Source organism: Gymnoscopelus microlampas (assembly GCF_963454915.1).
Source record: "Gymnoscopelus microlampas genome assembly, chromosome: 4".
In the NCBI taxonomy this organism is placed as follows: domain Eukaryota; kingdom Metazoa; phylum Chordata; class Actinopteri; order Myctophiformes; family Myctophidae; genus Gymnoscopelus; species Gymnoscopelus microlampas.
In genome coordinates, this window is record NC_139941.1 from 4584790 (window position 1) to 4597178 (window position 12389).

The 12389-nt window shown below is 40.6% G+C and overlaps 1 protein-coding gene across 2 annotated transcripts in view; it reads left to right on the forward strand.

The window, feature by feature from the left end:
* Window positions 1-1105: 1105 nt before the first annotated feature.
* The window catches only part of rad17 (RAD17 checkpoint clamp loader component), a 32968-nt gene continuing 21684 nt past the window's right edge, over window positions 1106-12389 (forward strand). For both annotated transcript variants that reach the window (XM_084055050.1, XM_084055051.1), the window contains exons 1-7: window positions 1106-1265; window positions 3250-3393; window positions 4407-4652; window positions 5643-5723; window positions 6324-6489; window positions 10698-10834; window positions 11856-11908. In XM_084055050.1, coding sequence (XP_083911176.1) covers window positions 3352-3393; window positions 4407-4652; window positions 5643-5723; window positions 6324-6489; window positions 10698-10834; window positions 11856-11908 — 725 coding nt within the window. In that variant the 5' untranslated portion in view covers window positions 1106-1265; window positions 3250-3351. The remainder of the gene's footprint in view (window positions 1266-3249; window positions 3394-4406; window positions 4653-5642; window positions 5724-6323; window positions 6490-10697; window positions 10835-11855; window positions 11909-12389) is intronic.

The following is a 12389-nucleotide window of genomic DNA, read 5'->3' on the forward strand; positions in this document are numbered from 1 at the left end:
ACCATAAAACGTTTGATTCTGTGAAAAAACTTTTGAAAACGGCAAAACAAAGGGTATTTATTAAATATAGTATATCATATAATTATTATTATTAATTTTTTAAATCACAGAAATAAATGTTTTATGGTCATGATTCACCAGGACCCTGGATGGCTTGATTCTAGGCTTAAATCAATTGCGTTCGGTGTAGAAATATGTTCGCCTATTAGTTTGTATTGGCCAGTGCGCTCAGACTCAGTGCTATACTAGAAACCTTATGTACAAACACTAGCCCTGAAACATGACAGTCATGGCGCTACTTAATTGTTCGTTTGTTTTTTTGTTTTGTTTTTTCATTTACAACCCGTCCATCTACATAAACGTTCAGGTTTCAAATATAAACTGCTTACCCCACGGCCACGGACGTAACAGGTTAAAACGCCTAGGTCTAAATACCAATATCTTCCGTATTGTCCAATAAAAAGCATTTGACTTCTATCAGCGGCCATTTTTTCATAGATTTATTATGTATCAGAATGCAGTACACCTCCCAACCGATAGGGTCGCGTAATTGAAAGCATATGAAGGAAATGCTGAGAAAATGGCCACCAATCGAATTAAAATACGTTTTATTGAACAATACGGAAGATACGGGTACTTAGACCCAGGCGTTTTAACTTGTCACATCTGTAACCGTGGTGTCAGCACTTTATATTTGAAATCTGAACGTTATGTAGATATACGGGGTGTAAATGTAGACATATAAACAAACAGGAACAAGTAGTGCCATGACTTAAGTACAGTACTTGAATAAATGTACTTAGTTACTTTACACCACTGGCGTTTTTAAGACTTTTATTTTGGAGGAAATAATTGCACATCCGCTCGTTCTGCGGCCTCAGCACGGTTCACTTGACAAGGTCCCTCTGGTGACGTCACTCTCAGGCGCCCTGCGTTGCAGAAGGACCCAACGAGCGTCGGTCTTGTTGTCGTGTCGCGCTCCGAAAACAACAGATCTACAAGCAAACGGAGCGCAGCGTCGCAACGTGCGGTGAGCTTATAGATCGGCTACTTTTGTAGGGCGACGCCGTCGTGCGACGAAGTATACATCCCGTCTTAAAGGGAACCCGCCCCCGGCTCGTTTAAAAAACGCTGTTGTTGTTTTTTTTCTTCAGTTTAAACAGTATAAACAGTTTAGTTTTTTATCAAATATCTCTGCATTATATATAAATATATATTTGGAAAATATTGCAAACTGAGTTAGCCACGGAGGGTCAAACACGGAGGTAAAAAAACACGTTTAACGTTGGGTTCATGTTTTCTGAGCTAACTTGCACCTTGCTAACTTTAGCTAGCCGATCAATAAGTGAACTCATAATAACATTATATTTCCAGTTATGAAGGCTCTGCATTCATAATAGTCCATGAGCCAGAAAGATTTCATTATCGAAAGAGTGGGCAAAACCAAACCTATATTAAATTGTTCATACTTCATAGGGTCAATACGAGTAAATAAATATATGATAACCTTTCCACAGGAGTAGCTTTTTCATGGTTATCACACATTTTGTTATTTTCCCCATACGTACATGACAGGTGAAAAAATGACAACATTTAAAAAAGTTATCATAATGAAACTTCCTGAGTTGATTACTTACATGAAGACAATGATTTATCGTATTACAAGTTTTCTGAAATTATATATTTAAATATGTTAATTAGGCATTTAGTCCATGAGCCAGAGCCCCAAAATTGAGCCAGATATTGAATATTCCCTTGTTAAAAACCTTTGACTCCAACATCTTAACAAAATGAAATAAGAATGTTGACTCTGGCTTTGTCCAATGTTCCAATGTTGATTCTGGAAAGTTATGCAAATGTGGGCATATTTTCCTAATGCATAATTAGCATATTTAAATATACAATTTCAGAAAACTTGTAATATGATAAATCATTGTCTTCATGTAAGTAATCAACTCAGGAAGTTTCATTATGATAACTCTTTTTAAAATGTTGTAACTTTTTCACCTGTCATGTACGTATGGGGAAAATAACAAAATGTGTGATAACCATGAAAAAGCTGCCTCTGTGGAAAGGTTATCATATATTTATTTACTCGTATTGACCCTATGAACAATTTAATATAGGTTTGGTTTTGCCCACTCTTTCGATAATAATCATCGCTCAATTTTGGGGCTCTGGCTCATGGACTATAAATAATGTGTTCAGCTTTGATCAGTACGTGGTGTCAAGTAACTAAGTACATTTACTCAAGTACTTTAAGTAACATTTTTAGGTATTTTTTACTTTACAGGAGTATTTCCAATTTCAGTACTTTTATTTTATACATTTCGGCCATTTGAAAGTACTTTGAGTACTTTTTCCACCACCGGTCGGCAAGGGACACCAGGGAGTATTAATGTGTTTTTGCTCTTGTACTTTTGGGGGGCTTATTGGCTAGTCAGTCTGTTATTGTTATTGTTTTGTATTGTTATTGTTAGGACCAATGTCTCATAATGTGTTTTTGCTCTTGTACGGTTTAGTGTTATTATTTTTAACTTGCTTGTCAAGACATACAGTGTCCTGTGCAGCAGTGGTGGAAAAAGTACTCAATTTGTTTTACTTAAGTGCTGTAAAAGTATCAATACTGCAATGTAGAAGTACTATGTTAGAGGTAAAAAGTCTGGAATTCTAACATTTACTTGATTAAAAGTACAAAAGTATTGGTATCAAAATGTACTTTAAAGTACCAAAAGTAGAAAGTAATCCAAAGATGTTGTGTTGTGATGTGTGTTTTGTAATAATAATCAAAATCTACAGTAACTAGTTACTAAAGTTTTCAAATAATTGTAGTGGAGTAAAAGTACAATATTTGTCTCTTAGATGTAGTGGAGTAAAAGTAAAAGTATAGAAAATTGGAAATACCCCAGTAAAGTCAAAATTGTACTTAAGTACATGTACTTTGATACTTTCCACCACTGCTGTGCAGGCAGCACTGCACTGTAGTAGTAGCTAATCGTTTTCTTTCACTGTATCTGTCTTGGGTCTCCTTCTTTACTGCTGTATTACCGCCAATGACAACTGAATTTCCCCTGCGGGGTGATTCATATTTTCTGTTCTGTGTATATATTCAAGTATAGGGTCTGTTGATGTTTGTTAAAGATATTTCCTATTTTCCTTCTTTTTTTTTTTAGTTGGCAGGCATGTACAGTACAGTGTAGAGATATTGGTTATTTTCAATAAAGGTCTGTATCTTCTTTGTTTTTGCAGTGTTGTCATCGATCAATGTGATCAGCTGCCTCCAGATCGATCAATGTGATCAGCTGCCTCCAGATCAATGTGATCAGCCGTGATCAGACCAGTGAGCTGAGGATGTCAAAGCTTTCTCTCAGAGGAAAAGAACCTCCAAGCAAAGTGAGTTGTGTGCGGTGGAAGAAGTACTATATATTTTTTTTTCTTTCTTTTTTACTTAAAGGTAGGGTAAGTGATTTACTTTGGTTAAAATAAGTGCTAAATAGCTCTATATTCTGATAGTACTCATCACTATAGAGTGTTTGTTCAGTAAAGGGAGTCTCCTTGTCTCTCCAGCTCTTTATTAAACAGAAAATGCATTTTCAGTGCTCTCTCCTGATTGGCTTAAATGTTGTCACCTACCTGAAAATATACTATATTCTGTTTACTAAAGAGCTGGAGAGACCCCTGTGACCGAACAAACACTCTGTAGCAATGATTACTATCATAATATAGTACTTTAACCTTTTAACAAACAAAACAAATATCACTTACGCTACCTTTTTAAAGGAGTAGTTCACTCAACATGACTTGTTTTCTATCAATTACACACCCCATGAAGCCATGAATGTTTTTTTTGTTGCATTCCTAAGCCAATAATTTGATGAAATTATATGGGGTTCCCTTGACATTAATAGTTTTGAGCACCACTGATATAGCAACATACATTTTTCAGAAAACTGTTACTCTTATCTCCGTATTTTCACTTTTTTCGTATGTACTACGCCATTCTATGTCACACAAAAGTAGCAAAAATAGCCGATCAACAAGCTCAACGTTTTGGCCTTGTAGCTCTGCTATTTTTTAATTAAAATCCTGAAGAGTAACATTTGTTTTTCATTTCAAATGCATTTAGTTATACTTATGTTAACATTATGAACTTAAATACAAATACATTGGACATAAAAAAACAATACAATTTTAATACTAGTCATTAAGCTACTAATATAGACCGAAGTAATTAAATCGGGTCATGTTTGCATGTTTGGAATGGTAACAGCTGAAATCAATAATATATCAGTATTCCGATATTAACCTGCGGGCCGCATGCATTAAGTGAAGGTGGGGGGCCGCATGTTGCCCCCGCGCCGCCAGTTGCCCATGTATGGGTTAAATAATCCATGTGCCCGCTGTAGACGAGCCGCTGGGTGGAGCCATCGTTTGGGGATCTGTTTGGTGGCGCCTCCTCTTTCTCCTCTGGAGGAAGTAAAGGGAGGAAGGCCCGGCCTGCCGCCGCTGAGCTTGGCGACGGCGGCGCCGGTGGCGGGCTGAGGAAGAGGAAGGGAGATGCTAGCAGCCTAGAGTCTTCCATCGCCGGAGGACAGGCGTCTCAGGGCGACCAGGATGTCCCCTGGGTGGACACTTACGCTCCCCACTCACAGGTAGGCCTCTCGCAATTATTGCATAAATCGCCTCATAATCGTTTCCATGTTGAGAAATGTTCATACATTTTCCCCCCAAAAAGAGTAAATATCAGATTGAAATAAATATCAAAACATCATCATTCTCTCCTCCGCATTATCAGTGCCCATACCCTAGTAGGTGGGGTTGGTGAAAGGGCCTTTCTGTGTGGAGTTTGCATGTTCTCCCCGTGTCTCCTAGGGTAGTTAATACCCTCACAAAAACATGCTGTAATCCTGGTCTCTATACTGCCTCCCCCTGGTCAGCCGGGGCGCCTGATGGAGGGGAAAGGAACTGGTTGGAATAACGTGTTCCTTCCACGCGCTACGTCCAACCGGGGAAACTCTCCCCTGTCGGGTGATGAGAAGGCTTGTTAGCTCTCATGTATTGAAGGAGGCATGAGCTCGGCTCTGGGCTCTCCCTATAGGTTGGCAGAGGGAGTGTAGCTCCCAGGATTACTTTGACAATTGGCACTGGGTGAAAAATCGTGGGATAAATCCCCCAAAAAACATCATCATTCCTTTCTTTAGAGGTGTGTGTGTGTGTGTGTGTGTGTGTGTGTGTGTGTGTGTGTGTGTGTGTGTGTGTGTGTGTGTGTGTGTGTGTGTGTGTGTGTGTGTGTGTGTGTGTGTGTGTGTGTGTGTGTGTGTGTGTGTGTGTGTGTGTGCACATAATTTGTCATATCTGCGTTGTACAATTTTAGTTTACAAGGTCTAAAAGGCTTACAGAAATGTAATTTAGATTCCTATGTTCCAAATAATGTTCAATGCCGGAAACACAGTGAAATTGTTAATCACAACAATTAATTGTCTGGGAACTTTGTTCCCAGTTACGGTCAGATTTTTAAAACATTTTTTAATCTTTACATATCACTTACAAGTCAAAGGGAGACAGCTGCCAACATTTCCCTTGCAGACCTAAGGTGTTTCTATGTGAGTGTTTTGTTGCAGTTCATGTTTGTGTGTTCGCAGGCTGACCTGGCTGTCCATAAGAAGAAGATAGAAGAGGTGGAGAACTGGATGAGAACTCATGTCGATGTTAAAACATCCAAGGTTTGCAGTTTGTCTTCATAGTCCTATGTGTCCCTATTCTGTCCCTATACTTTTTTTTTTTTAAATTTGACCCAAAGACCAAGGAGATATGAATTTTCGAAGATCTTTACTCTCATCCACTTCCTTGTTAACTTAAAACTTTAAAATTTTGTATCTCGGCTCCTGAGTACTTTTTTTTTTCCAATGAAAAATCTCTGGCACAAAACTGCAAAAAATCTGAAATAATTCTGGCAGTCAATGTGTTAAGTTAAAGAGTGATAGGGTTGGGTGATATGGATAAAATCGACCAAAACCTCTATGAATATTGTTACAATATTTTGGGTATGGCTATTAGTGCTTTCCCAAAATATTTACAAAATAGGATTTTTGAATCATCAGTACTGCCTATAATATAGGCATTCGTTTTTACATTATAATACCTAAGTAGGTAAAGGCTACAACACATACAGCTACAACAGTCAGACAAGTTAAGAAACATGATGTGTGAGCTTGTAGATTGGTATTTTCGGTACGCGACACCATTGCGCGACAAATTATAAATGTTGAGCAGTTGGTGTTTGGGATTTGTGCTTCAGAGCAGTCGTCTCTTGTCATCCACAGAGCGGTTCGGTGCTGCTGCTGTCGGGCCCGTCCGGCTGTGGGAAGAGTGCCACGATGCAGGTGTTGTGCAAGGAGCTGGGCTTCAGACAGCAGGAGTGGACCAACCCCTCAGGCCTACCAGCTGCCAGCCTGGATCCAGACGCCTACAAGCAGACGTTTGACCCTGGTGAGATGCTCCTCAAAGATGAGTCACTTACCTAGGGATGTAATGGTGATAGATTTTGATGGTACGATTATAGTCTGAGAAATGATCACGGTTTCCCGATTATCCCGACTATTACAACGCAAAAGTCATAAAAATACATAAATTACATGTATTGTAACACACAGCCATTGCTTTTCTGAAACATTTTCTAAAAGCCGGGATTTTACCTTTTTTCTTAACACATTGTGTGCCAAAAACGGTCCGGACCGTTTTTGAGAATCCATACGGGGAGTGCCGAAAACAGTCCGGACCGTTTTTGACCCAATTTTATACGTGGGGCCCACGTGGGGCGCTCTAACGAAACTTTGGGATCATCATGTCAAAAATCCTTCCGGTCGGCCGCTCCAATGTTAACTCCTTGACTAAAAGCTTAATATCTCCATTTCTTTTTAACGTGGTGGAAGTGAGCCGTTTCCGATGGGCGATCACTCTGCAATGGAGGATCGTGTTAGAAATAATATTGTTCCAGGCGTTAGTCGGGACCCTCCGCCGTCTCGCACGCACGCTTTGTTTACATGCTCTTCCGCGTCGGGGCTTCTACAGCACGAAACGTATCAACGTAAGTGGATGGAAGAAATGCAGGCACTGAACGTATAATATTTGAATAAACCTCTGGCACCCGATGTGTTAAAAAGATGTTGACTGCTATAAAGAAAAACATCACATGGATGCACCTGGGACGTATCATCAGTGTTGTAGCCTGGGGTCGACGGGTGTTTCGGGTCTCGCAACATACACCCTCGCCCAGGTGACCCAGCCGGGGTTGATCAAGCCCCCTACTTAACCCTTTAAGACCTGGAACTGTGTCATTTTTAGATTTGAGCTAAAAAGCATTATTTTACACTTTGGCTATTCAAAAATAGCAGATATACAAGATCGTTGCTTCTGGGGGTCCCTGGAACAAAATATTTTGATGGGGGTCCGCGGTCAAATACATATAATTTTGGCGGTCCTTGACATGAAAAAGATTGAGCACCACTGATATAGAAACATACGTTTTTCAGAAAACTGTTGGGATTTAGGAGACATGTAGAATCGGCTTCAGGTCTCAATTGGTTGAGTCCCAGTAACTACCCACGGTCAGTCCTCTTAGGGCAAGGCGGGGCCCCTCAGTCCGCTTCTCCAAAATATTGTTCACAAGAGATCAGCTAGTTTTGCTTAATGTTCACCCCAGCATAGGGAAGCTAGGGTTCATGTGGTTGAAAAAAACGTAACCACAACCAATCCATTTACTTACACAAGACAATAATATAATGCACTGGGGGCAAGTAAGGTCAGTCAGGGGGATATGCTACATCAGCATACTCATATCTAACCCTAAGTATTACCGTTTAACCCATTAAGACCGGGAAAGCATCTGTCATTTTAGATTTTAACCACTTTAACCATTATCTTATACTTTGGCTATTAAAAAATAGCAGATCTACAAGTTCATAGCGCGGCACTGAGTGCTGCGCTATGAGCTTCTGGGCCCAAAAGCAAAGATTTGAGTTAAAAACGTTGTTTAAAAAAAGCGCAGCAATGAGCTTGTAGATCTGATATTTTTGAATAGCCAAAGTATAAAATAATGGTTTAAGCGGTTACACAGATCCGTTCCCCGGATTGAGTGGGTTAAATGCCAATGCATATGTGCACCTACTGTACTAGAGGTTTGGGCCACAGAGGGGACGAGCAGGGAGAGAGGGGGATGACAAGAAGGAGAGAGGGGGGGGGGGGGGTGTAGATGAAGATGATTAGATATTCTAGAAAGACAGGAACTGACTCTTAACAGCTGCTGGGTAGAAGCTCTTCCTGAGCATTGAGCCTCAAACTCTTACCAGTCCACAAACACTCTGTTTCCAAGGTGTTGCCTTTCTACATCTGTGTCTTTATCTCGATATGCTCAAATATGGATGACTGATGTCATCACATTCAACATAATTGTCCTTTTTAAATGTTTTTTTATTGTATTTTCCACACACAACACCATTAAGCATCTGTTAGCAACCAATTGCCCTGCCTTCTAACAACCTCTTCTGTAAATGAGTTGCACTGAATCACAGTGGTGCTGGTGTGTGAAATGTTTCACTGGGCGATACATCTGAAAGGAGAACCTAGGCTTTCCTGGCCGGCTGCTGTGGTAGTCGGACACAAGCTGTACTCTTTTGGAGGTTACGGTGACAACAACAACGGTGATGATCAGATTGAAGTCCTCATCTTCATCACACTGTCTTTACGCTGGATGAAGTTGACCCCAGTGAAAACTGGAGGAGGAGAGCGTCACCTTGATGTTCCCTGCGTGCGCTGGTTCCACACAGCTGTTCTGGTTGAAGATAATGTCTACATCTGGGGGGGACGTCCTTACTGTAACATTCTTTATTCATTTGATGTTGACAACCACAGATGGTCCAAACCCAATATTTCTGGTACTATTCCGGAGGCGAGGTAACGCCACTCAGCCTGTGTCTTGAGGAAGGTCATGTATATTTATGGAGGAATCACCCAGCTGAGATACACTAATGACATGTACAAGCTGGACACCACCACAATGGTCTGGTCTTTAATTAACACCAGAGACACACCTGCACCTGTTTCAAGTCACTCTGCCACCACCATCGGGACAAAGATGTTTATATTTGGCGGCTGGGACCAGGGTGTCAACTACAACACCATCAGAGTGTTTGACACAGAGACAAACTGCTGGCTGAGCACACCTTCTGCACAGCTTCGTCCAGAACAACGCTGTGGTCATTCATCCTTTGCCTACAATGGAGAGCTGTACATATCTGGTGGCTACAACTCAAACCAGCACTTCAATGATCTGTGGAAATTCAATCCACAGACCTTCTCATGGAAGAAGGTTGAGCCCAGTGTAGGATGTCTTGGATGAGTTGTTGCATGGTGGGAGATCGTATCATCCTCTTTGGAGGATGCAACCCACCTGCTGACCTGTTTATCTTAGATTTAAGTCCTAATCTGAAGATGTTATGATAGCTAGCAGTTATTCAGTACGGTGTGGAGCAGTCTGAACTCCCACATGACATCAGGTGGGAACTGGCAGCCATGACTACCAACAATAACTGAGAACATAACATAGCCCTATAGAAAGAGAAATAAACTGTGATGAAAAAAATACAAAATAATAATAATAATAAAAATCACACCCAGTGTGAAGTGTTTTTTTTTGTGAAATGTGAAGTGCATAGTCCTATTTATAGGTTATTAATTTCATCATAATTTCATCATGTGTCTCGCTAGCCAATCACAGTGCTGAATAGAGTCAGCGGGGAATAGAGTCAGCGGGGGTGTCCAGGGGCCACCCATTGTGGGGTGGAAGGGGTGTACAATGGGTGGCCAATCACAGTGCAGGGTTTGGGGGGGTACAATTGGTGGGGGGGGGTACAATGGGTGGCCAATCACAGTGCAGCAAATGTCAATGTCCCAACCTCACATATAGGGGCGGCTATAACACCGCCCAAAAATAATACAAAATAATAATAAACAAACAAACAAACTGCAAATGGCAACGGGGTCGAAGCATATCAGAGAAAGATGATGAAGAGGAAGATGATGGCCCTCAGGTGAAAATGCAGATGAAGAGCAAACATAAAAACACAATGTGTTTCACAGTGACATGTGTAGACCAAGGACCAGTGGAGATTATACCCAGAGCTAAGTGGCTGATGTGGGAAGACGGATTCTTTGCTGGAACCGTTACCTCCTTGACCCTCTGGATAAGTGGATGAAGATGGATGGATGGATGGATGGATGGATTCACCAAATTAAGACTAGAGAGAGGGGCGTGTCTGATAAAATGAATATCAAATATCTAAATACTGAATCAAGCAACTTAAAAACTGTCCGGGGTGCTCCCAAAAGCCTGAGTAGACCATGAAATGATTTTTTTTGTTTGTTGATAATTACAGTACCCCCCAATACAGTTATCGTGGACGTTTTTTATCGCGTTATAAGATAATATCGTATACCGTCCCATGCCTAGCACTAACCCATACTGCTCCCGGATGCCGTCTACATTCCGGGCTGTCAACCGTCTCTCCAGTGGTCACCAAACTATTGCTGGTTGTCTAATACTCTTACATTTTACGGGTGAATATTGAGATTTGTATTAATATCACAGAGCTTCCAGCATGCTAAACCTGTTCCCCACCCTCCTGTGTGTCTTGTGTCAGGCTCACGGTTCGGTGGCTTCACGGGGACGTCCCAGACAGCACAGTTCCAGGACTTCCTCCTCAGAGCCAACAAATACAACTGCCTGCAGATGGCAGGAGAGGGCATCACTGCAGAGAGGAGACTCATACTGGTGGAGGTGAGGACCAACTAGGGCTGACCAGTAGACCTATACCCATATATTGGCCGATATATCGGCCATTATAAAACTATTTTTTACGGTCTCTGCAATTATGCACAATCCAATTTTTACCAATTTCTACTCGGAGTCCCTATTTTGGGCTTACTGTTGTGGGTGAAAATATGATATTAAAAATAAAAACGTTTTTTAAATAGCAGAGCTATGCATCGCAATGTGTTATGAGCTTGTAGACCGGTAGATTTTTTTGTTTTCTACTTTTGAAAAATCTAATTGTTTAGAATTGACTTTTTGACTAAATATCGCTCGATGATGATGATCTAGGACTCGGACCCAAAAATCATCTGAAATTCTGAGTCCGATACAACAGTGTTGATTTCGTCGACTAAAACTATGACGAAAAATGTCCGTCGACTACCTTTTTTCACTGACGAAAACTAAATAAAAACGAAATAAAAATTAAGCTACGATGACTAAAACTAAGACTAAATATATTGACAATTTCGTCAACAAATAAAAACTAGGTCTAAAATGTTAGGATCTCTACTAGTGGAGAAGAGATCCAGTAGAACTAAAAGACAAGTCGTTTTATGTTTGGTTGCGCGTGGGTGTTGCGCTCTAAAAATAGCCGATCTACAAGCTCAAAAAAATAAAAGTTGTGACGGCTATTTTCAGCGTGCAACCAATTGTAAAATCAGCCATTACGACGCCATCACGGCCCACCGAAATACATTTTAGTCGACTAAATCAACTGTAGATTTAGTCGACTATTCATTTTATGATATTTAGTCGACCAAAACTAGACAAAAATGTAAAGATTTCAGATGATTAAAATATGACTAAAACTAAATGGAATTTTATTCAAAGACTGTGACTAAAACTAAATCAAAATTTGCTGTCAAAATCAACACTGCAATACAAGCTAAAATAGGGCTTGAGTGGTGAAGCATTTAGCAGAGGCTCTCATCCAGAGTGGCTTTCAGAGTGCAAGATCTTTCTCCTTCCCTTTGTCTCTCTGCAGGATTTTCCCAACCAGTTCTACAGACAGCCAGACAGCCTCCACCACATCCTGAGGTGAATGACACTGTCACTGTCATTAGAATCACGTCGCTGACGGGGCAGAAACCTCTTATTATCATATTTTAACTTTGTGTTTATTTGTAAATTAATGCCATACTTGATACTACAGCGTCACACAATAGTATCAAAAGTAGCAGAGCTACAAGCTCAAAACGTGTCGCTTTGCGTTTCGAGCTTGTAGATCTGCTACTGTTGATATTTTAATTTGAATCCTGAAAAGTAACCGTTCTGCACAGGTTTCCACCCGACAGAGACGATATAACAAGAACATGTTAACAGTAACATTGTTAACCCATTAAGACCTGGAACTGTGTCATTTTTAGATTTGAGCTAAAAAGCATTATTTTACACTTTGGGCTATTCAAAAATAGCAGATCTACAAGCTCGTAGCGCGGCACCGAGTGCCGCGATACGAGCTTGTAGATCTGCTATTTTTGAAAAATCGTGAAAATGTGTGCAAATCTTTGAATATATA